Raw genomic sequence first — 26,220 nt, 5'->3', positions numbered from 1 at the left:
TTTTGTGTTCTTAGTCTGAAAATCTGTTGCTTTTTTGTTATTTGTAAGAGCAAGAGAGGAAAGGGTTAAACTGAAATCAATTAAGAAAAGCAGAAGAAAAATCGGGTTGTAGTCCTATTTGTTTTTTTGTTTTTTTAATGGAAGAAGAATCCCCCTATCAAAATAAAAATTAAAATAGGCTAAACAGTTCAAATATTTGTGTCTTGGTTTCATGATAATAACAATAATAATAATAACGATAATAATATATATAAGGATAAAATCATGAGTGACATTACAGTAATAGAAAAAAAATGATAATTTAAATAAAACCAAAAATCCATTGTTATTCATATATAGATATAAAAAAAAAAAAAAAAAAGTTAAAAAAATAGTAAAAAAAAAAGGTTTCCGTGTTGCCCTGGTTACTCATAGCTAGCGCACTGATTTAGAACGGTGAGTCAACCCTTTCACCGGAACTACTTAATAGGTGTGCATTGGTTTTAATAGACACACTACAGCTGAGTCGAGTAGACATCAGCAGGGGGTTACAAATATTTTAGAGGGCGTTGATTTATCCACGACAATTGTGCGACATAGTTAATTATTAACATTAGTTTATCTTCTTAGGTGCGATATATTTTTTGAAAAATTCCGGCGCAAATTTATGAGGAAAATCCCCTCAAGCTGCTCCTTTAAGATAAAACAAACAGACGCTGCTGGAAGGGTTTCCCACCGCTCCTCCTCCTCCTCCTCTGCTCCCCCCCTCCTCTGTCTCTCTCAGGGACCCAAACTTGTTTCAGGAAAAAGCGCCTGAACATATTTTTTTCTCTCGCTGGCTGGAAGAAACAGGACGACCGTGTCCGTGCCAAGGAGAAGGCGTAGACTTCCTCCAAACATTTCCTCCGCCATCTCCGCTTTCGAGACTCAAAGTTTTGAGGACTCTTTTCTACCAAGAGGAGTTTTTATCTGGCTTTTCCTCCTCCTTGCACCACCTGGTTGTTTCTTTCTTTGAAAAGGATTCCTGTTCTTCCTCAAACATTTGAGCTTTTTTGCAGACATGGACTGGGGAACAGATCTTTGGGTAAGTTGACAGCTGACACAAGTAGAGCCCTCTGGGTCATTACAAAAAATACCTAAAGAGTAAGCTGCCCTGCTGTTGTTTTCGACACGATATGTACACGGGACTCCTGTTTTTCCACGGCAGGCCTGGGTTAAGTAATCTTGAGACAACCGCAGGAGTCTATCTGTAAACCCTGCAGCCAGAGGATTTCGCAACCCCTGCTCCCTGCATACCTTATCATAAGCAGAGGGGAGAGGAGATGTTTATAACTCTCTTTTTTTTTTTTTTTTTTTTTTTTAGCCAGCCTTATCTGCACACTGTGGGCTAAAGGTGTATTCAGCCACCTTGTTTCTCCTCCCTCAAGCTCAGACTTGTGCTCTGCTTTTGTGACAACACCTCTCAGGAAGTGTTGAGAGCTCATTTGCGTGTCTTGTCACTGCATCTGGTCAGTGTCCCTCTCTCAGCCGGGATCACTGGGTGAGACTCATCAGGTCAGATAACCTCATCATCACTCCAGGACCCTGTGTGGAGTCAAAGGGACTCAGCTGGAGTGGCCTCTGATGGCCTCTGATGGTGACATGGAGAAAATCAAATATCACAATATTTTTACCTGAAAACCTTGATATTAATATTACAATGATATTGTAGGGTTGACACTTGGTGCTCTTAAATATTTACAAAGAGTCGACCAATATTTGTTTTTCACGACCAGTACCAATGCTTTTTATTAGTAGTTAATGAGACCGATAACTAACATTTAGAACCGATATGAATAAAAAATGAAAATGTTTCTGTCAATATTTAGAATTTGAATATAACAAACTGCAACACAAAGCTTTGGTAAATGCTTTTTTTTTAACTGAAAATTTTAATAAAAAATTAATAAATAAAAATAGCTCCCTGAGGTTTCACAAAGTAGAAGTTCCTCCCATGCTGACACTTTCTTTGCGCTTTTTTATTTATTCATTTTATCTGCAGTCATTAAAATAAATTGCCAAAACCGATAATCGTCAAAATGCCAAATAGCAGCCCAATAATCGGCCAGGCCGTTAATCTGTGGACCCCTAATATTTACACAATGAGAACAAAAAAGGGTGCTCAGGGTGCAAAATCAGATACATCTTTTAACCCTTTGAAACCTGGATTGACATCACTTTTCATGTGCTACATTTAGATGCCTTTACAAGTATTTAAATTGTCAAAATCTGAGCTTTGCTTTCTTTTAAAAACATGGGAAAAAGGTAAATTTTCAACTTGGCAAGAACTGTCTTGCAATTAAAAAAAAAAAAAAAAAAAAGCTCGAGAAAAATGTCCTCACAACCATATTTATAATTTACCTAATTATATATTTAAAATTGTTTTTACAGAGTTATTATTTTTAAGCACTTTTAAAATCATGTCCTTATTTTCTTGTATTTTTTCGGCAAATTTTTGAAACATTCTTCCTAAGCTAGTCATTGCCTTTTCCTCATGTTTTTGAAGGAACTCAAGCTAATTTGTTCAGGTTTCAAAGGGTTAAATCACTCCTTTTTACAGACTTGCTTTTATGTGATGTCACCTTTACCTATTCATTTTTTTTATCTCTCCTTCTCTATTCATTTTGATGCTCTTACTCCAATTATCTGTTCCTTATCCTTCTAATGTCCTGTTTTTACCATCTCTTTATTTTTTTATTTATTTACTTGTTTATCTAATCTCTCATTCATCTGCTTTTATCTTCTTTCTTTTGTTTGATCCCCACTGATGTCATGTCGTCCTCTTATATTATTTTTAGCATCTTTGATGGCATTTATTTCAATATTTTCTAAAACTTTATTCATGTAATACTTTGATTGCCTTTCAGGATCTGCCTGTTTCATTCCTTTTATTTGCTTTATTTTTGTTGACCTTTTGTATACGTATTTTGTTCTTGTCATTTTGTCCTACTTTTTTAGACCTTTCTCTGTTTGGTATATTTGTTGATATTTATTTTATTATTCCCAGAGCTCCTGCCTTTGCTTTGTAAAGTTATTATTATAATTATTATTATTATTATGATAAATACTCATCACTAAAGTGAACACCATGACTAAGAGGATAAAAGTAAATAATAGAGCGATAATAGAGCAGCTATAACAGTCTTATAAGTTCAGAAAATTAAATCACTTACTGTAGCGCAGCCTTCAAAACCTGGGAAAGATAACACTCACCAATGATATCACCATATCTAGTTTCATGTCATCATACAGATATAATATCAGTGAAGTTGTTGTAAATTGTTTATTTTAACCAGATAAATGTCACCTGTTCATGTGGAGGGCTGAGTTAGTGAGATCTGATAATTAGCACAGATGACAGCCCTATAGCTGCATAAGGCTAACTATTATCCTCTGTTTGTGGTCCATTCGCTCAGATTTATTTTCCTAGCAATTACTGATTTGTGTAAGTTGCATTGCCAAAATATGGCAATAAGATGATAGGAATCTGAGGGGAAAAAAAGTCAAACCTCAAAATCCATAGACGATGATATGGTGAACAGAACAGCTAGGCTAGAACAGTCAAAATTACATCACCTTATTTAAATGCAGCCTTTAAAACTAGAAAAAAACAACCCTAATGATATCCAAAATCTAAGACAATAGATGTATAGTAGGCATGGGAATCACCAGATTCCCCACAATACAGTACTTAAGTCACAATACAATATTTGTTCAAAAGAGTGCTCAGGATGCAGATTCCACGCTGTGTGTCCCTTAATTCAATATATTATTACATTTAATGATTTTAAAGTGTTTAGCTAATGTATGACTGTTTGGATCCATTAGGTGAAGAGTGTAAATTGAATTATTCATTCTTTACGAGAAGTTTTTATGGATGTTTTGACCCGTCTTTGTCTGTATAATCTGCAAACTGTTGCTTGTTGCTACTGCTCAGCAACCTTGAAAGCCTACAGACGCATAACCTGGAACACAAAGTTCCTTTTTTGTAACAACAACGAATTGGGGAGTGATCACGCAGCAGCCTCAGACCCTGGAAAATGAAGCCAGCGCAGAAGTACCAAAAACTGCACTTCCTCTAATGGCCACTGGAGGCTGGCTCCAGAAGTGACTCAATCCCCAAAGACCCCTATGTTAAAATGATGCCCAGCTTTACAGCAGAAATAAACATGTTTACAGCCTGGTACAAAGAACAGTTTCAGTCTATATCGCCAAATTCTCCCTTCATAACAAATGTACATGGGTTGAATTTTTTTTTAATAACTCACCCGTTTACATTTTATTAAGGCTCAAAGTTAAGCATAGGGTGGGCCGCTTTAAGTTACAGGCTGTCTGCTGATAGTGTCCTCAGCTTCTGAGTCAGATCCACCCTGTGCTCCTCCACAATGCCAGCCTCTCACTCAAATATGGTTAGTTCTGGCTACAAAAACACCAAGATGGCATGGCTGAAATGGCAAACTAGACGGCAGCCCACAAACCGCTGGCTTTGTCACTGTAGCTACGTCCGTTTTTATGCAGTCTGGTTTTAAGTTGTGTTGTTAAGTAACCAAAATCCAACATCCAGACGCCTCATGCCAGTGTTATCATGACACTGAATGACAATAATTAGTTGGAAGGTATCAAGAACAAAACCCACCGTCTTTAAAGGTTATAATGTTAATTTCCAGAAAACGTGAAATACTGAAATTGTTAGACGTGTAAAATATCGTCACTCATATTTTCATTCCAACCAAAATTTAACATCTGTCCAACCCAAGAGTCCGTCACCTTTCTCTCTTATATGATAATGCAGTATATATTAAGATGTAGTACCTTTTTTTCAAATGCATATTTTCCTCAAGGGAAAACTTTGTTAGTATTTGTTTTGTCTCCCAGAAAATTGTTCTTATTGCAAAAAAATATTTCTAATGGACTGACAAAGCAATTGATTTTATTGTTCTAGTAGTCTACCCAAAGTTGTATTTGTGTTTGCAATAATAATAATTTATACAATGAAAAATTGATATTTGGCATCCGTGTATTGATAAAATATTTTCACAAAAAATATTTTGAAACTATGCCAATTTTTCTTCCCCACTCCTAATATCTAGTCACATGTCATAGTATTGATTTATTGCCCAGCCCTAGCAGAAAGTAACAATTATTTTCCTTTTTGTTAGTCTCCTGGTTTCTCAATCAACCATTTGGTTAAGAAAACACCAGAAATAAGTAACAAAAAAAATACAAAATAAGAGAAGATTATGTCTTCAAGAGCAGTTATTGTGACCAACCAGCAGTCCAAAATCCAAACGCATCCTGTTTACTGCCCACAGAAAGGCAGGAAATCCTCACATTTGAGAAACTAGAGAATGTTTGGCATTTTTGCCTCATAAAAGGTTAATCAATTGTCCGAATAGCTGATCACAGACAGATTGATGTGGAAGATGACCTGAGGAAAACGCATGCTATGTACAGAATGTGTCTTGGCTCAAACAAAACGCCCTGTTTACGATGGTTGGTTTAATAGCTGGCGGTTGAGCGTAAACGCAACTAATTTTCCTTAATCCTGCTGTGACTGTTCAGAGTCCATGCCTCTGAGATTATTCCACCATGAAAAACAGACTGGGTGAGGCTGTTTAACACCAGCAAGTTCAAAATCATTCAACTGCTGCTGCGTGTGCTGTTGTTTGATGGCATCGGATAAACGGTGATTTATTCAGACTTTATTCGGGGGTGTGTTAATCATACCTAGAGCTTAAGCTATTAATTAACTGATTAGTCAGTTGTCAGAAAATGAAAAAAGCCAATGTTTATTTTCACTTGCAACTATTTTCTTAAAATCTGAGAAAAAAAGTCCATTGCACTCTCCCAAACCCAAAGTGATGTCATAAAATTGTTTATTTTGTTTGACCAGCAGTTCAAAACCTGAAGATATTCAGTTTATGATCACATCGGACAAATAAAAACTGAAAATGCTCTCATTTGAGAAGCTGGAACCAGTGAATTTCTGGTAATTTTGACTGATAAATAATTATTCTGTTATCAAAAAAGTTCATCATAAAAAAATGCTTCAACTATGTGAGCAACTATTTTAATAATCAGTCAGTAATTTTTGAGGCTTACATGTAAAACAATGAATGGAGCGTGTTGGGAAGAACAATGAGGAGCTAGCGTTTTATTACTGAGCGTCACCTGGAAAAATATGATACCAAAGTTAATTTCATTCGTGTACAAAAACTACATGATGGTCAACCAAAAAATGGACTGCAGTATGCAAATAGAGTCAGCTGAAAATTAAAGACAGGGATGCAACAACCTTTAACAACCTGCATTTAACTAATACAGACAAGTTGTATGAAGCATTATGATTTTTATAAATTGTAAACTCAAAAGTCGACGTTTAGGACTTGGGACTTGACTTGGACCTTGTCAGTGTGGACTAAGGACTTGATTCGGTGCTTGCCTGTCTTGACTTGAGACCTAGTGTAAAGACTGGAGACTTACTTGTGGCTTGGTCCCCCCTCTGAAACAGGTTCTCCCTCCTCGCAAGATGCTCCTGATGAGAACTCTTATTTTGTTAGTAGAGATCTCAGCTGTCTCCTGATAAGCAGACGGCGTGTTGTACACAAACGAAAGATGATTTGATAAAGTGAAACGTGAAGTGAATCATGTCCTCATTTAACCCCAGTTAAATATCATACATTTTTCCTCTTTTGTATCTTTAAGGTTAAATAATCCTGTCATCCCACAATGTCTCACTGTTTATGATATATCAGCGTGATATGCAGCTACTGTTCATACAAAGTGAAATTACAACAATACTTTATGGTTTTCACTGCATCAGTTAAGACACATTTCCCCAAAATTCTGTCCCAGAGCCCTTTAAGAGATTATTCTAAAATTAGATGGTTAGATTGGATTAGATTATTTTTATGACTGTTTATTCTAGTGCACTATTCTGCCCGACATATGTGGCATCTTTAGAAACTTTGGGAAGTTCTGTTTGTTGGTTGATGTGGTGGAGTATAAGTCTGAAGTTTCAGGACATGGAAATACTGAAAATTCAGCATCAAAAAGTTACAGCTACAACTTTTTTGCTAAATGACTTGATAGGTTGGCTTATGTAAATAAGTAAAATGTTTAGATTAAAAAGTAAAAGAGAGATAATTTGGTCAGACCTGACACTTGAAATAAAGCTGTTAATTCATTTTTAAAATAAAATGTGTTGGTGCAAAATCAATAAAGCGGTGACTTTACAGGCACAAACCAAACACAGATATATATATAAAAAATAGCTATTATGATATGTATGATATGTTATTAACATTTTTCAGTTATTGTTATTTAATACAGTTACCAAAGAATGGAAAAAATTGAGAGAAAAACAAATAAATTAAATGTTAATATTAATAAATGTACTTTTATCAGTAATAATAATAATAATAATAAAAATAATAATAACAATAACATATACTGAAACAGTAATTAAAGTGTAGGTGATAATAAGAGAATAATGAAATACAAATGAATTCAATAGTCAGCCATAGTAGTACGGGGGGTCCTGTCAGGGCTTAAGCGGTGTCAATAAAAGGCAGCTCAAAAAGAAGGAAGGCTTAAAATCACATTTAACAGAAAAATAAACCACAGCATACCTCAGTTAAAAAAACAAAACAAAACATGGCAATAATGTTTTGCTAAATGATCAGCAGATAAATTATATATTTCTAACTCTGAATCACATTTCTCTCTCTATGCATATAAGAAAACAAAGTAAATCCCATATTTATAAAGGATTTTTTAGACGATATGCTCAAGGTTGCAATGCTTCTTGTTTGCATGCTTGATGGTTTTAGGGCTACAGATGTTTCCTAGAAACCACCAACACACACTACTTAAGTCTTTACTGGCATTTATTGATAGTGCAATCTGATTTAGTAAATCACTAGTTTGAAACAGTAGTTAATAAGAACTTGATAGCCACTGCAGCCAGTTTTACAGCTTACATTATGACTGAGGTGAGCTTGAGTCTGACCTCAGATCAGCCTGGATCAGAAAACATATGTGTGTCGTCACAGTGAGGGGTGGGACTAGTCCGACTGGTTTCAGGGTTTGTAGAGGCCCCTGGGACCGTCAGTCACAGGGCGGAGGTTCGCACTGAGCTAATGATTATCTCATTCCTGAACCCTCTCCGGCTGACTATCAGTATTTCCTCCTCTCGCACAAACATGCAGATGTGTTACAGTAAAGTAATGGGGCGTAGCAACAAAAGTGGTGAAATGCATGCAGGAATGTATCAAAGATTCTTCACACACTCTTAAACCTCATCGTAGCAGTTTGTTTCTCGTCCATCTGATTCACTCAATCGTCCTCCGATATTTTCTGATGCTGTTCCTTCCTCCTTCCTGCTTCCCAGCCCTCGCGTATCCAGGACATTGCTATCTGTGTTACTGTGTGATCTCCATTTAGCTTCCCCCTCCTCTGAGGACTCCAATATCTATGTCTCTGGCTCCAAAAGACCCAGCAGCCACTGCACACACACACACACACACACACACACACACACACACACACACACACACACACAAATATTGAACAACCAAAAAGTGGAGTCTGTCTTTGTTTTCATTTTCACGTTTGCCTTCAGTGAGCCCTCTACTGTAAGTCATGACTCTGTGTAGCGTAAATGTTACCTGTCCGACTGGTTTGGCTGTGTGTGTGTGTGTGTGTGTGTGTGTGTGTGTGTGTGTGTGTGGAGGCATAGATGTGTGTAAAGAGAGAGGAATGTTGAAAGGAGAGTTTGCCTTTATTCTCTGCTACGCCTTTGTGCTTTCTGTATGTGATAGAAATTGAAAGGAGTGAGGTTACTCTGTGTGTGTGTGTGTGTGTGTGTGTGTGTGCGCATGTGTGTGTGTGTGAGTAGGGTTATTCTTAGACTTCCACTTTCCATTTGTGTCAGATCCACAACCTGATGAAATAGTCAATCGACTATTGAACATTATTCGGCAACTTTATAAATAATTGATCAATTTCTTACAAATGGCAAAAACTCCCTGGTTCCTGCTGCACAAATGTGAATATTTTCAGGTTTAGTCTCAACATTTTTTTTGCACCAATGTGTGCCTTTTCTGCATCAAGTTGTCATGTAGATCTATGCCTATGCTCATATGTCTATGTCAGACAATATGGCATTTTTTTAGAGGTCAGTATAGGTTCAGGGAACTTGAAAATAATTGTTACTTGCAGGCCTAAACCCAACACAGGGCTGTTCTCAGTGTCTACAGATGTCAGACAGCGCATTAAAAATGCAATGATGCATTAATCATTTATGTTTCTTTTGAAGCAAAAAAATGCTAAATGAGCTAATTCAAGCTTCTGATTGTGAAAACTTTCAATGTGATTGTGAACTGAACCTTTTTGAGTTTTGGACTGGTCAACAGGCAATTTAATGACATCACCTTGGGCTTTGGGATGTAGTGATGTTTTTTTTTTCAACTTCTCTGATGGTTCATTGACAGAATATAATCAGCAGATTAATCTTTTAATGAAAATGATGACGAGTTGCTGTCCTGAAGTATGTCTCTTTTTCTCTATCACCCACTGACAGACACCCTACTGTAGGAGACTCAGATATCATGGAAGCAGATACATCTATTCATCTTCATTGACAAAATAGTAAAAGGTTAACAAAGAGAAAGTTGTGATTGATGGAGCACAAAACCAGGAATTTCAACAGAAGAACATACAGTACAACAATTTAGGAATTGTGGCCTTTTGTATACAGTTCTCCAGTTATAGGCATGAGCAGGTTATGAGACAATCGGCCCGTGGACACAGATATACAAACAACCCCACCACCCCACCTATAGGACCAGAAAACACATAGTTTGTTGTTTTGCCTCTCTTTTTTGTTGTCTTTTGTCTCTTTGAGGTCATTCTGTGTCTTTTTTTGTTAGTTTTGTGTCTGTATGTGGTTGTTATAGCCCCTTTTGTCATTATTTTGTGTCTGTGTTTTGTGTGTCTGTGTATTTTGTGTGTAGTTCTTTAGCATCATTTTTGGTGGTCATTTTGAGTCTGTTCCTAATCAGTATGTGTCTCTTCCAGTGACATTTTGCAGGTGAATGCCAGGGTGGCCCCTGACACTTTGGGTCCCTGGGCCTTGGCCTGGTTGTCGCATTTAGTGATGCATGTGTGGCTTAGGGGAGATAAAATGCAGAGGATGGATTGAAATAAATGTTCCAGACAGTGCCTGTCTCCCTGAAGATAATTTCCGATTAATGTTCTGATTATTATCATGATTTATAGTTTGGTCAATGAAATGTCAGAAAATATATATATATTAAAAAAAAAGTGTTCATCACAGTATCCTGCAAACACAAGGTGATATCTTCCAATTGTCTAAAACCCAAAGTATGTTGTTAAATTTTACATGTGGCAAAGAATAAATCATCACATTTTAGTGGATACACAACAGTGCTGGAAAAAAATATTTAAATGATTAATCAAAAATAGCAGATTCATTTTCAATCAGTCAGCTCTTTGATTAATCAAGCAAGTGTTTTAGCTCTAGTTTGAAGTCTCACTGACATTTACGAAAACTTGCTGTGCTTCCTATAGAGGCTGGACTTCAGCCGCCTTCACTTCTTGTTTCAGGGGTTTTTCGCTTTCAGTCTGGCTGAAACACATGACTGACTCAGCCAGTCCAGAACATTTCACCTTTTGACCTTTAAAAAACAGCAGCAACAAAAAAAAACAATCTCTGTCTTTCTGTGTGTATATGTAGGGTCAATGTCCTGCTGAATTGTCTTGAATTTGGACCATGCACTATAGTGATTGTGACACTGATCTAGCAACTAGCACAGAGCCAAAATAATGAAAAATGTGTCACTGTCCAAAAACCCTGTAGACTGCACTGTGTCAGCTGTGTGTTTCTCAGCAGATGCCTGCAGCGCATTGCACATATGTGCATGTATGAAAACATGTGTTGCTCTGTGCTGTTTCTCTCTTAGGACCAGTGTGATCACATCGACAAGCACACGCAGTCGGGCCTCGACCTGGTGGAGCGTTACATCAAGTTCGTAAAGGAACGGACAGAGATAGAGCAGAGCTACGCCAAACAACTCAGGTGTGCTTTTGGTTTATATGAGCTTTTTTATTCATGTGTCTTTGTGCATTTATGCATGTGTGTAATAGCCACACTGCTTCTTCTAACAGGAGTCTATCAAAGAAATATGCCAAACGAGGGAGCAAAGAGGAGCAAGACTGCAAGTAAGAGAATAAAAAAATTCCCAGTTTCCTGCTTTTATTTTGCATATTTAAAAATGACAATCAAATCTTCACAAAACCACATTAGTTGCTTTTAGCCTCTCAAGCTTTACATTCTTGCACCACACATATGCAGTAGGTATGATAGAGTCAATACTCAGCATTTGCAGAAAATTTTGAAACAAAAGGCATTTGATTTCACACTGATGTTAACAAAAGCAGCTTCTTATTTCATGCTCACAACCACATTTTCTCCGCTGAAATGAGAAGTGTAGCTTAGAAGCACAAGGTAACATTAACACCAAAATTCACTGTGAGTCATTGAAAATCTAGTTTAAAATATAGCAGCAAACAACTATTCGCTATGTGAAGACGTAGTGGAGTAATGGCATCCTGATCTAAAAATGAAGTCCCTCGCTCACGCTCCCTCTGTGTGTGTTGTAATCAGAGCTTCTCTGTTCTTTGTTATGGTAGCCTGTCCAGCCGAGTGTGTAGACCCATATTAGTGCATGTGAGTCCTGTGTGTGAATCCCATCCCACTGCACTGAACTCATACAGCAGTTGTCCCTGATAACACCGTCCCAACCCACAACATTGTCGCAGAAGCATGGCGCCAATCCACCAGTCCCCCCCCAGGTTAATGCTGTTAGCTCTCTCAGCACCGTTGACACTATACCACTGCTAGCTGCCAGCTCAGCCACCTTTCACCTATTTGAAAACTGTGTGCAGACAACCTGAATCAATCAATTATCTCATATCAATCATATATATATATATATCTGCCGCTGACGTATGCTTCACTTATACAAGAGAAAATGTTTTAAGGATGAGGAACAAACAATGACAATTTCCCCAGTCCATAAAAAGAGGAGGACAGAGCTGCCACATTCTGAACTTTAAGCTTTAAACTTTGAAGGAGCGTTTTGGCTCCCACAAGGTGGATGTTACAGTCCTGAAAAGACATTTTTCAAAAAAAAACCTGGAACCCCACTACATAACTTAAACATCTTGAAAATAATTCTAGGTTTTTACTTCAGTAGGTAATCTAGTTAGGAGGACAATGCTCATGTTTGAAACTTTTGCAGATAAACACAGTTATTTATTCCTTTCACTTTTGCTCATGTTTTATACATAGTAGCACACCATCTATGATGCTTGTGGAGAAAAGGCCTGTCCACTTAGTTATAGTTGCGAAGATATAATTGAACAATTTCTGTTTGGGGGGTGGGGTTCAGTGATGGGTTAATAAAATATTGGTCTCTCCAGCTGTGAATATTTTCTAAATTGTTTCTCCCTCCATGCTGCAGGTTCAGCAACCACGCATCATTCCAGGAGATCCTGAACGAGCTGAACGATTACGCCGGCCAGCGGGAGCTCATCGCTGAAAACATGATGACCGGCATCTGTGTGGAGCTCACCAAGTACCTTCAGGATATCAAACAGGAACGCAAAACAGTGAGAGAGGGAGGAAGATCACGTGGGGGAGGGAAGGAGGGAAGTTGGACGTTTTGCAGATTGACTTGGTGTAATCATCACAAACTGCAGCACATAAACTGAACAATCTTTCTTTCCCAGCACCTGTCTGACATCAAGAAGGCCCAGCAGAATTTAGAGAGCAGCTTTAAACATCTAGAAAGTGTAAGTGATGTGTTGTTTGTTTACAACTTGCATAAATTAGGAGAAAAAATGTCACTTGCCTCTTGTGGTCATGCAGAAGTTTTGTTTTAGTTTAAAAGCTTATTTTAAACAGGTGTGATCATTTCCCGCCAGTTCTTACACTTAATTTCTGACACTCCAATTAATTAATTCCAAATATTTGTTAAACCAGCTAAACTTAGAGTCTTGTAGTCCTTGCACAGCAGCTTGGCTGAGCGTGCAAAAATGTGCAGTTTTTTAAAGGCAAACATTCAAATCATCATATATGAAAAATAAGGTCTTCAACTATAAATTAATGATAAAGAAATGTTTCCTTGAATTTCTTGTCAATGACGTTTCTCAGTCAAAAACTGATTCTGAACTCAACAAAAGTTGAGCTGGGCTGTGTTTTCCACTAAATTAAACATTCCCAGGAAATTTTCAAGAAACTAAACACTCTTTGTTTTAACATAGATTTAACCAGTTACCGGTATATGGCTCTTGCTTCAACTCTAACTTAGAAAATTATTGGAAATTTGCTGATCTGTAAATGAATGTTACTTATTTTTATCTTTAGGTTTCGTATTATATGCCTCTGAGATTTCAGACCCGTTAACGGTACAAAGAGATGAATGGAGGTGCGTTTTTAGATACTGAGGGAAAAAAAACAATTAAAAAATACTAAAGAAATTGAACAGCAACATCTTTTATTTCTTTCTTTAGCAGAAAGTAAATCCAGTGCAAAGAATTCACAGCAAGGTCTGTTGCTGCTGAATATTTTAAATGCAATTTTGGTACCTCTGTCTCATAGGTCACTCTTTCTTAAATGTATGTATTAATTATTAGGTAGTTATTCAGTTTATAAATTTATAAGGATCCCTTGTGGGCCATAATTTAAAACAACTTTGGGATTGACCGAAAGAATCTCTGAGACAGACATCTCAAAGCCAGGCCAAATTAAAGTAAATCTGTCTGCATTTAATACCAGCAAAGCTTTATGAGTTAATGTATATATTGTTTCTAAATTGTGTTAACTGACCCTTTAACATACAGAAACATAATGTGCTTTATTTGGTGGAAAGTCCACTTGCATTTTAGCATCTTTAGTGGGACAGAAGTGGGACTTATGCATTGTTAATACGAAGCTCTGTTCATTTAAAGTGTTTTTGTGTGTGTGTGTGTGTGTGTGTGTGTGTGTGTGTGTGTGTGTGTGTGTCTGCAGACTAAGAAGCGCTTTGCCAAGGAGTGGGCGGAGGCTGAAAAAGCCACACAACAAGCAGAGAAAACAGAGAGCGACCTCAATGCTACCAAACTCGATGTCGAGAAAGTAAACACACACACACACACACACACACACACACACACACACACACACACTTTAACACCAGCATCTGAGTGCAGATTTTTTTAACCTTTGATTTTTCAATTTTTCAGTTAAAAAAAGAAATCCTTCAACTTTTCTGGTCTCTCTCCTTGTTTCTCCTCCCTCCACCTCTTCCCTGCGTCTGTTCGTGCATCGTTCCCACTTTGCATTTTGTTTTGCATCATCTCACCCTCTTCTTGCATCCTTTAATGTTTCCCTCCCTGTCTCCTCCATCGCTCCACCTATCTCTCGCTCTAAAGGCCAAGCAACACGCCCATGCCCGCACACACACGGCAGAGGAGTGCAGGAGCGACTATGCAGCACAGCTCCAGAAATACAACAAGGAACAAAACTTCTTCTACTACACAGAGATACCGCAGATCTTCAATGTGAGACAAAGACACACATAAACACACACACATTGCATTGCAGCTGGGCAGAGCTCATACTCCTGCTTAGGGGATGTTAGGGACTATTTTTTACTTTTCAGAGGAGAGGGATGGCTGGGGTTAGACATTATTTTGTACCCTCCCTGAAGCTACAAATATTTTTCCATGAGCTTGCCTGAATGACTAGTGGAAAACACATGACCCTCCCTCCGCCATAAAGTAGTTATTAGATTTTGAAAAAACGTACCCTTTGATGTTTTGAAGTGAAAAGTTGAAGAAAAATTCTGGAGTTGGAAAAAACATCAGTTTTTCACTGTTGCATGTCGTGCATGATTTTTAAATCATGCAGACAGTTTATTTTTGGCCATATTTTAAATGAGACATGTGGAATAAAGTCATTTTGATGAAATATCCCAATATTAAGCTTAGATTTGGTTATATTTCTTCTAATGGAAGAGTTTGTGGCACATGATGTGTCCAGGGCTGTTGGAAATTAAATTAAATTAAATTCCTTTTTTTTTTTTTTTTTTCACAATTTGTAGCTTTAATAAATGGTGTAATTTTGGAAGTTTTTTTGCATGGTGTCTTTAATTATTGTCTTTAAAATAAATCCAAAAAAAATTGTGTTCCCCTCCCCTGTGCTCAAAACATTTTTTACATGCCTTCCCCTCTTTGCACCCCCCCCACCCCCACCCCCAATTAACAAACTACATCAGATTAGATTAATCCTTCTCCAGTGTTTTTATACAAAATTGAATATGCAGTTTATAACCACAGACACTGTGAATATAAAATGAAATTTAAGGTTGTGTGTTTGCGTGTTGAACAGAAAATGCAGGACATGGATGAGCGGAGGATTCGGCGGCTGGCGAACGGCTACTGTCAGTTTTCAGACATTGAGAAGAAGGTGCTGCCCATCATCTCCAAATGTTTAGAGGGAATTTCTGCAGCAGGGATGAAAATCGATGAGAAACAGGTGAATGTTAGAAGTTTGTTAGATTATACACGTCAAAGTTTTGAATTCTCCCCTTGATTAGTACAAACAAGAAAAACATACCTCCCACAATCCACTTCCTGAGGTCTTGTCAAGCATAGACTCCAGGAAATCACTCCACCTGGCCAAGAAAATGTTCCCCACATAACCCCTGACTGTTTCCTCTGGAGAAGAGCCAGGCTCGCCCGTTTCCCCCTGTTTTTAGTCTTAATGTTAAGCTAATCACCTGTGCTGTGTCTCAATTTGGATACTTCTGTAGGCCTACTAATACTCACTAGTATGAGTAGCAAGTATGAACTGAGTGCGTATGTGTGTTCATATTGAGGAGAATGGCAAAATGCAGTGCGCTATTAGTATCCGGACACGCTCACAACGGTCAAAGAGCGTGGAACATTGGACACTTCTCACCCTCAGCCACCATGTTGCCTACATAGCAAAAGGGGAGGTTGAAATGTCAGCCAACTACAGTGACTGAAGTAACAGAAACATAGGCGATATTTGTACTATACAGAGATCCGAGTGGTATCTGTCTTCTCATCTAACCTTTGACAAGAAAGCGGATCAACTTAGTTCTTAATTTGTCAAACAATTGGCCATGAGATCTAACAAATCTGGTGAATACATTTCCTTAGGCGATTAAAGAAAAAACATTTTGAACCTTGCATTGTTTACATCTATGTTTATCATCCCCGTCTGTTTTGGCAAACTGCTGCATTTCTTGGCATGTTAAAACTCCATAGGGAACATTAAAGGTCACATTCTCTGAATTTAAAAATGCACATGTGAAATCTTGTGGTGTCGATTGCAAATAACAACCAGCTAAAACTACTCCCAGTTAGGATGCCTTCAGTGTTCATTGTTCAGGAGATTTTTACAGAGAGCCGAAATGTTTGCAGAGGTCTCTTCCTCTCTGAAAAAAACAGAGCAGTGAATAAAACCTGTAAACTGAATAAAGCAATTTCAGGTTTAAAAAATTCAGTGTTTTTTCCGTGCTGCTCATTGCGGAGGGCTGCTAACTACGGTGGCGGAGGCAGAAACGGAAAAGTCCCAATCTAGAGCTAGTGTTTGATTTGTCTGTTCAGGGTTACTGTATAAACATGGCGGTGCAACATGGCAGACTTCGTAGATGAGCATCCACTCCTTACGTAGAAATAAACTGCTCATTCTAAGGTAATTAAAACAACAACTCTTATTTTCAGGTGATTATACAACAAAGAAAACATATTATATTATATTTTATTTTTTGCCAATATAGCCCCCTAAATCCTACACATGGGTCCTTTGAGTTTGTTTTTAGCTGTAAAATTTCCTGTTGAGTACAACTTTTTAAGTGATGATGTGTTCATGTAAAAAAAAAAAAAAAAAAAAAAACCTACCTACCAACCTAAAAAATCGAGTGTGAACCTGTGTGTCCCCCTGCAGGACTCGATACTGTTCATAGAGCAGCACAAGTCTGGTTTTGAGCGACCTGCAGATGTTGAGTTTGAAGACTACAGCCATGGAATCAAACCAGCAACCTCTGACTCCAGCCTCAACCCCCCCAAAGTGCGCGCCAAGCTCTGGCCTTTCAGCAAGAAGCACAAGGTGAATCTGCACTCTGTTCACATTAGCTTTGTTTCTCTCAGAGTTTGCATGACAAGCACAGCGTCTCAAGGACAAGATATTCACTGCCTCTTCCCTCTCTGCTTCACCTGCTTTTGCATTTGATAACCTGAAAATCCTCCCTGTCCTGTTCTTCAAACATGGCTCAACTAATCCGGGCTAACAAGTTGTTGTCAGGCTAAAATTGTCCTGTCATGTTCAAAACTTGGTTCCTTGAACTCAGTTAAGAGGGATAATGTATGTCTTCAAACACTGCATGCTCTTATTTTGAAATACAGGCAACATGAGTAGGGACTGGGGACAATAATGAGCTCCCAAATATTTAAGTTCTGATCAAAGAGACTTTCACAGTTTTAATTTGTAGCATTAATGTTTTTAATTCATGAAACCCTAACCCTAACCCCGACAAAATCTATGTTAAAACAAATTATATTTACAAAAATAACAGAGATTAATCATCAGTCAGATTTATGTCATAGTTATAAACTTACCTAAATTAAAAATGCATTACATGATGCAAATGCATTTAATACATTTTAATACATGCACATTTGATAGATGCTCTCCCAAAGTTGAGTTGTATTTGATTGCATCTTATTGTTATGTATAATAAACCCCTTATTTACCCAGTTAGAAGTTTAAAAAAATGCTGTCCTTACACACGCTAAAATGACAGTTTATTTAAATGAAGGTTTATCGACAATGATTTTGGGGCTCTTTCTGATTAAACTAAAAGGATCTAATGCTTCATCCAAACAATGTTAGATTTTTTTAGACAAGGACCTGTAGTTCATGCAGATCGCTGTGTGATAACCATAGGCGATTTTTACACAGAGATGATACTATAGGACCGCAACAAAGTCCCTATTTTATACCACCCTTTAATTTTTACACAGAACCAACTCTGCATTGCAGCATCCTGCAATCAAAAGAGGCATGACAGGCTTGACCAAAAGTAAAACCTACGAAGACGAACCTAGATCCTAGATCAGTTAAGCGTTTCCACTGCAGTCAGTACTTTAAATGTGAACAGGGTTGTTGTCACCCACTGCCTCTCTATGGGATATTTATAAATAAATAAATGTGTGCAGTTGTTTTGTGCAAAGTTTTTTCTCCAAGTAAGGATTAAAATATATGCAGTTCATATAATCCTGTCAAAAATGAATATACTTTTTTTTAAACACTTGAAGATCCACAAAGTTGTCTTGTTGAAATTAAAGGTGTGTTGATGGATTCACGGCATCGTCTCATGCATTGAGTAACATTGCAAGTAAACAATGCACCTTAAAAGTTGCCGGCAGTCGGCCCATTGAATGAATTTTTTTTCAGTCTGCAGCTGCTGCTGAAGGCTGCAAACATCCTTTCATTTTATATTAATAGTTTACAAATGAATAAAAAACGTGAATGAACAGTGGTTAAACCAACCACAGCTCAGCCCTGAGCACAGAGAGTTGATTCTCTACTGACCATTGAACGGACTACAGGGTTTCTTCGTAGCTCCACCTTTTAGTACCAGATCTGTGCGCTAGGTAACCTAAGCAGAAAAATGACAGTTCCAAAGGTACCATCCACAACTTTTCATAATGGAAACGCAAAAAAATGCGTACCGAACTGAACTAAAACCGTAACAACCTGCTGTGGAAATGCCCCATGAGAGTGCTTAAAACCCCCCAGTTAAATCTCTTCTTATTTCCCTCTTGTTGACCATTTTAGGAGTGCAAAATGATGCTCACATGGTCTCGTAACAATGCATTACAAACAAAAACACACAAAACTCAACTCACATTCCTCTCATGTCTCACTCCACCACCCTGTTGCCCTCGGGGGCCAATTCTAATTCCAGTCTGCTGCACAGACTTGCCCCAAAACGCCCCTCTCTCTCTCTTTAACTCTGTGTCCACTTTATTACAAAAACTTCTCCATCTTTTTGACTCTCTCCCCTCTCTTCTTCTCTTCTTTTCCTCTCTTCACCAGTGTCATTTTCTCCCTCCTTTCCTCTTCTTCCTCTGCTCCCTTGTCTCTTCTTCCCCTTCCTCAGTTTATTCCGCCGTCTTTCTCTCCCCCGTCCCCGTTCCCACCGGCCAGCCGCCCCCCCTCCCTCCCCCTCTCCAAGCTGCAGCACTCCCCTCTCTCTGTCTGCCTCAGAGAGTTTAATCGCTCTATCAAACCCAGGATTTCCACCTTAAAGATATTACACAAACAGCACTCGGTGAGTGACGACATCTGCACAGGTCCTCCCCCTCGCTGTCTGTGAACGTGTCCCCCTTTATGTCTCATATTCATCTAAATAAGCTGTTGTACCTGGTCTTGCCAAGCTTGTTATTGTGAAAGTGTGTTTCCTACGTGGTGTGTTTGCTGTACACCTAACTCATGCTCATCTCTCTCTGTCCAGACATCGCACGCCGAAAAGCAAATGGTAACACTTATTAACGTTACATAGAGGGCAGACTTAAAAGGTGCTCAAATAACAGTGTTTTTGGTGCTGGATTCTTCTGAAGGGGAAATACTGATTAAAGAGTAACTCCACACTGAGTTCTGCTGCACTGACCTCTGTAGGTAAAAAGGTATAAAGACCCGGTCACACCAGAAACACACGCACTGAAATTCATCAACGCGTCTTTGAGAAAACGTCACAGGTTAGTCACATCGCAGGGTAAGCAACTAGTTTGTTTGGTTAGCCAGTCAGGAACACGCCAGCATAACAGGAGGTTGTTCTATTTTCTCTGTACTATGGCATTTAATTTCTATTAGCAGAGGTTAAATAAAACCTAAGCAAGCTTCCTCCAGTTTGGACCCTTCTGCTCTCCATTTACTTAAAAGTCAGCACTGTCGAAACAGTTGGAAGTTGGTCAACAGTACAAATTTGTATCTCTCGCATTCACTTAAGTTAAACTTGATGCAAGTAATTCATGCAGATTTTCTGTGCTGCACTGATCGCATCAGTTCCACTAAAATTAGCTGATTTTGCCGCAACATTTTGCCGTTTTTAAATGCAGGTGTGACCGCGTTTCACATGACCAAACCTTTGATCACAGCTGGATGTGGTCCATTGAGGTCTAATGTGCTTGAACCAGCTGTGATGCTTCATAGTGTTTTGAAAGTGCATGTTCTCACCACACGTTGGCTCTTCAAGCAGGATTACTTTTCTGGGTGCAGTTACTCTTTAATTTACAAAATTGAATACCTTGTTGTCATAACACAGACATAACACATGAGGGAAACATCATTAACTTTCTCTCTAAACTAAATATCAAAGAATGATGACTTTATTCTGTGATGCCAAACTAACTTTTAAAAGCAAGACTGATTTTGCAAATGCACACATGCAATGTCTAACATATTTATTTTATTTGTAAGCAGAGCCACTACCATCTTAACTAGAAAATAACTCCGATAACAACGTCACTATATGCAGAAAGTAATATTATCTTTTGTGGTAAGTGGTAAGTTTACCCAAATTATGAAAAAACAAATATTTCCTCCTTACCTCCAATGGTATCTAGCCATGGAAAAACGCTATTTAGACCTGTAATGGAGAAGAATGGTGGAGGAAACTTGGCTTTTTAAAAAACAGTTCAAGAGTAACATTTCCTTTCAGCAGAAGTGTCAACGCAGTATCTAAACAAACATACTGTGAACAGTTTTCTGTCTGTCTCTTCAAGAAATAGTCATAATTTGTTGTCATTCAGAAGATGTCCTCTTAACTCTGTAATCTCATATTGTTGTTTAACTTTGTCTCTGTGGAGAGAAAAAAACTAGGCTCTTTTTTTGAACTGAAGATTTGAGAAAATCACCCATGCTTTTCTGATGTCACACCTTGCTTATCTACCTCAGTCAGTCGACGTGAGCGCCACTCAAACTGGTCCAGAAGTCTGCAGCGAGGCTTTTAACATAACCAAAATGTTTTAGCAGTTTAGGGGTCAGAGATGGTGATTCAAGAGCTTATTTTGCTTTTTGCATTTTTACGTCTCAGATAAGGAACCTGTCTCAAAATCTCAGAGAGCCTAAATTACTTCTTTTTTTTAACATTGTGAATTAAATCTTATTTTCACTTGTTATAGTTTTCCTTTTATATGGATTTTATATTTGAATGATCATTTGTAAATCAAATTTAATTCTTGCACTGACCTAAATGTGCATTTGCATGGCATCACAGGAGAAAGACTGCATCAATCCAAAACAGCGGTATTCTCACAGGATGTAATACGGCTCCAAACAGTCCTCCTCCTCACTCTCTCTGTCCATAACCATGCATGTTTTGTCTTTTTTCCCATTACTACTTGAATACCCGGGACACAGTTTGTTTTCTTAACACAGAATAATCATGTGTGTCTCTTGTTAGGTTTCTTTCTGTGTGTGGACGTCTTATGATCAGTGGGAAGGAGAGATAGAAACAGGGAGGAGTGACATCTGGTGGTGATAAGGTTGGCGTGTACATGATGCTTATGATGGTTAATGTGTGTGTATGTGTGTATCTTCATATTGTGTGTGTAGCCGCCTCCTGCGGAAGATTTCTCTCACCTTCCTCCTGAGCAAAGGAAGAAGAGGCTGCAGTCGAAGATTGATGACATCAACAAAGACCTGCAGAGGGAGCAGGACCAAAGGTGACAAAATCATCAATTGCAAGCTTTCACATTTACTTTGAAAATATTATCAGGTGCAGGTGAAGGTGTTAAGAAACAACCTCTTTCTCCTATGGCAAGTTTAAAACTGCAACAATACCTTTGTCCTTTTTTTGAACTTGTATGTGTTTTAAATATCAGTAAATCTCCTGGTTAGCTCAGCCTGCATATGTGAGAAGACCCTGAAGCATTTCTATTCAACACTGAACAACTTCATTTCTGCCCATGTAGTCGTGGTAAAAGTGTGAGAAAAAATACCTTCATTATTTTTTATCAAGATTTTAACACTGAGCTAATCTGCTTCATCAGGATTGTGTGGGTGTGGTTTGTTCAGATTTGATTGACAGTAATTTGGCTATATAAGCAAGCAACCCGAGGACTGTATTAAAATCTGTAATAAAAGAGTCCAGATAAGGACACAGATATACACATCTCATGGGAAATAACCAAATTAGTTTCAACTTTGGCAGAAAAGTGCGTGTCAGTATAGGACTCCACTGCCTATATTGAAAATCTGATTGATAAAATTGGTTTTCAAGGCTTTAGAGGAGCACTGTGTACGATTCAGTGGCTTCAAGCTGTAAGGACTGAAGATTTCAAAGAGCTGAAACTTCTCCCATCTGTCCAGCATGAAATCCATGTTACAATTCCTGCAGTGTTCATTGTTCAGGAGGTTTTTACCGGGAGCGAAATTATCCACAGAGGTCTCTTCCTCTCCAAAACAAACAGACTAGATGATTGGAATAGGTTAAAAAAAAAAAGCAATGGATAAAACGGTTTAACCTTACAAATCAGTGTTTCTCCAATGCTCAGTATGTTGAAGACAGGCTGCTAGCTGAGCACCTGCTACTTTGCTCAACTTTTTTCTTTGATAACTTAAGATCCAGACGTTCAGGAGGTTTTTCTTTCAGTAGCCAAATCATCCGCAGAGGTCTCTCCCTCTCCAAAGCAAACAATCTAGATAGTTTAAACTGTTAAAAACATTGAAAAAGCAGTTTCATGTTAAAAATCAGTGTTTTTTCAATGCTTTGCTGTTTGGCTCATTGCTGAAGGGCTGCTACTACCTTGGCTGGGCTACTGTAGAAACATAGCGGACTCTGTGGACGAAAACTCCTTTGTGGATATTGCTTTATTGTGATATCCTTGTATGATTTTTGCGTGTGTGCAACAGGCACATACGCACATATATTTTTAAGTGATCAAATAAATTTAATGAATTGATTCTGTCACATTTGTTCCTATGTTCGGGGCTGTTGTTCATGATTTGTTCTTGGTTTCAGTTTGAAAGCTGTAACACTTTTAGACAACAGATTCTCCTAATTCCTGCTGTAATATGACAATACCCCTCCAAACCCCATCCATCACCTGAAATGTAACTGCGAGCGAGGCTTTTTCACCCATCATCGTCGTCCGACCTCACTACTGTCATGTTCAGCAGTGCGTCATGTATCTACAGCACGTCTCCCAACTTCTAAAAGAACGTCTGCCCATCTCTCCTGTCCTTATCAGCACTGCTGCACAGGCGAGAAACTTCCTTAATGAGTGCTAACATTTCCAAAACAATGACACTTTTCTTCCTCCGTCCGACCTCAGTGAAGCACTGGAGAAGATGAAGGGTGTGTATGAACACAATCCACAGATGGGAGACCCCAGCAGTCTGGAGCCTCAGATCTCAGAAACTGCCCAGAATATTGGACGCCTGAAGGGGGAGCTCGCCAAATATGAGGTTATCTCTCTCTCTCTCTCTCTCACACACACACACACACGCTAATATTGTGTGCATGTCAGATCAGATTACAGTATTTATTTGTGCAATAACATCTACTGTTGGTTCATCACAGGCGTGGCTGTCAGAAGCAGTGGGAGGAGAGGAATCCTCCAACGCCATCAACAATAATACTCAACATGGGTAAGATCTGTATTTACTGTATTTAAAGGAGTAGTTCGACATTTAAGGAACTATGCTAATTTATTTCTTGCCTGGAGTTTTGAAAAAAAGAGATGATAAACCCCTGTAAAACAAATTTACTTTTGGTAGGCATTTTGACGCTCACAAAAATGTATCCATTGATTGACAGATATCTCTTTAACCATGGAAATCACGGCACCTAGTAGCTCAGTTGGTAGAGCGGGCGCTCCATGTACCGAGGCTACGTCCTTGTTTGTTTCTAGCTTTGTCCCTTTGCTGCATGGCATCCCCTCTCTCTCACACTTTCACGCTTAAGCTGCCCTATCAAGTAGAGGCATAAAGCCCAAAAATAATCTTTAAAAAAAAAAAAAAAAATGTAAGTGTTTGGGAAAAAATAACCGGAAGTTATCTGCTCGGCTGGTGAAGTCAGAGCGTGCTTTCTCTTTTGGCCCAATGAGGCAGAAGATCCTGGTCATTTTACACATCAAAGACAAACGTTTTTGGCCTCATGCGCCCCTGAGCAACTTTCATATGAATAAATGGGGCCCTGCCTCCAACGCCGTATCCAGTTCTCTTTATACATCCATGATAAACATCTTGTCATTTTTACACTTCAGTGTATGGATCAAATCAATGTTAATTAGTGCCTATTAGGGGCAGGTTTTGTTTCCTTTGGACAGAGTCAAGCTTGCCATATCCCCCTGTTTCCAGTCTTTATGCTAAAATAACCAGTTGCTGGATTTAGCTTTATTTTTGCACAGATGAGCGGTGTCAATCAAATCATCTAAACTCTGCAAATAAAACTTCCCAAGATTCACACTATTTCTTTTAATGTGAATGTGTTTAGCAGAATACACTGAGGAAATGACACATCCTAAGTTTTGTTTTTGGATATTTGCAGTGTTGTAGCAGCCGAACAGTGTCAGAACATCTACACAGAGTTTGAAGACGAGTTTGACGACATAGAAACTCCTGTTGGCCAGTGCACGGCTCTGTACTCATTCGAGGGTATGTTGTTATATTCAAACTATATTCACACTGCCCCAAAGTATTTCTTGTTTTAGTCTTTTCATGTGTCTCACTTTAGTGTGTGTGCGTGTGTTTGTGTGTGTCTGTGTGCAGGCAACAGCGAGGGCACCATTTCCATTACGGAGGGAGAGCTGTTGAGTGTAATGGAAGAGGATAAAGGAGATGGATGGATGAGAGTCCTTAGAGCCTCTGGAGAAGAAGGCTATATACCTTCATCCTATGTCAAACTCACCCCGTAACATACACATACACACACACACACACACACACACACACACACACACACAAAAAAAAAAAATCTTGTGATGGAAAGCAAGTTAAGAGCCAAAGGTGAATACAAAGTCATCCTCGATAATTGGAGCTGTTCTCTACATCTTTTATCTCAGCCAGTGACGTGTATAGTGAGATGAAAGTGAGCGATTAGAAAGCTTGTTATCGAGGCTGATTGCAATATCATACAGTCGCTTTCTCCGCTCGCTGCAGACAGAGAGGCAGACCGTCTCATCTCTATATATTTCAGCTCTTTTAAATACAAACTTTATGAATGTATACCTGAACTTTCTTTTGTCACAGTGTTAAGTGACGACTCATGTAACATATTCAGCATCATAGTAGCTTAAACGCTACATTGCTTTATGTTCATATATATCCATTCACTTGACTTTCCCACTGCCCTCTCCAATAACCTGCTGAATCTTTCCTTTTTGGCTCTCTGCTAAAACCTCTTTCCTGACAGAATAATGTGAGTTGTTTTTTTATCATATTGATGTTTTAAGACTTATAACTGGATGAAAACCACTACTCTAAAGGGAGTGCACAAAACAGATAATATTTTTTTCAGTGGAGGTTCTTGGTAAAGCACAGGTTCCCATTTTTTTTATGTCTGCTTTAAAACACTAGTCAGATGCCCATATGGTTATTGAAATAGGTTTTGCTTGCTGTGATAATTCCTCTTGTTCATACTGCACCTGAGAGGACCCTTCATAATGTGCTTTTTATGTAAGCGATGATGGAACATCTCAAGTTTTTCTGAAACTAAAATGAGCCTTTTTCGCAATTTAAAGGAGTACTTCACACACAAATTGGTCATTTATAAATCAGTTAGTCATGCTGTGCTACTTTTATTTTGTAAAGAAAACTTTTTTGCACGCCCCCACAAAAATATTGATGAACATATTGATTGATTGAGGACCATGTTCAAGAGCAGAATTATATCAAAACTTTTGTTCAAAAACTCTCACACACCTTGTGCAGTATAATCTGAGTCTCATTTATCCAGTTATATGCTTAGTACTTCCCAAACACATTCATTTTCATTAAAAATGTACCAGAGTCAGGCTTTGAAGAGAGCAGTGTCACAGCACACTGTCCTTTTTGGCTGTCCTGCATGGCTGTCAGGGAGGGTGGGTTTACCCAGA

At 38.4% G+C, this 26,220-nt stretch overlaps 1 protein-coding gene across 2 annotated transcripts; it reads left to right on the top strand.

Annotated features, from left to right (window-relative positions):
• Positions 1-752: 752 nt before the first annotated feature.
• trip10b (thyroid hormone receptor interactor 10b) lies at positions 753-25,894 on the top strand. Of its 2 annotated transcripts, XM_042484596.1 has the most exons (15): positions 753-1,063; positions 11,004-11,119; positions 11,209-11,262; positions 12,567-12,714; positions 12,835-12,897; positions 14,117-14,221; positions 14,518-14,646; positions 15,476-15,622; positions 17,063-17,224; positions 19,635-19,658; positions 21,737-21,846; positions 23,458-23,590; positions 23,706-23,773; positions 24,675-24,781; positions 24,896-25,894. In XM_042484596.1, the coding sequence occupies exons 1-15, from the start codon at positions 1,040-1,042 to the stop codon at positions 25,039-25,041; spliced, it is 1,536 nt and encodes a 511-aa protein (XP_042340530.1). In that variant the 5' UTR covers positions 753-1,039; the 3' UTR covers positions 25,042-25,894. The 2 variants fall into 2 exon arrangements, with proteins under 2 accessions (XP_042340530.1, XP_042340531.1); XM_042484597.1 differs by lacking the exon at positions 19,635-19,658.
• The last annotated feature ends 326 nt before the right edge of the window (positions 25,895-26,220 follow it).

This window comes from Plectropomus leopardus, chromosome 4 (genome assembly GCF_008729295.1).
Source record: "Plectropomus leopardus isolate mb chromosome 4, YSFRI_Pleo_2.0, whole genome shotgun sequence".
NCBI lineage: Eukaryota > Metazoa > Chordata > Actinopteri > Perciformes > Serranidae > Plectropomus > Plectropomus leopardus.
The sequence above is the reverse complement of the archived record's forward strand: the minus strand, read 5'-3'. Positions and strand labels throughout refer to the sequence as shown.

Coding starts and splice junctions, on each gene's coding strand:
- trip10b (XM_042484596.1), top strand. CDS start 1,040: ATGGACTGGGGAACAGATCTTTGG. Junction 12,898..14,116: donor GCTTTAAACATCTAGAAAGT/GTAAGTGATGTG, acceptor GTGTGTCTGCAG/ACTAAGAAGCGCTTTGCCAA. Junction 15,623..17,062: donor TGAAAATCGATGAGAAACAG/GTGAATGTTAGA, acceptor GTCCCCCTGCAG/GACTCGATACTGTTCATAGA.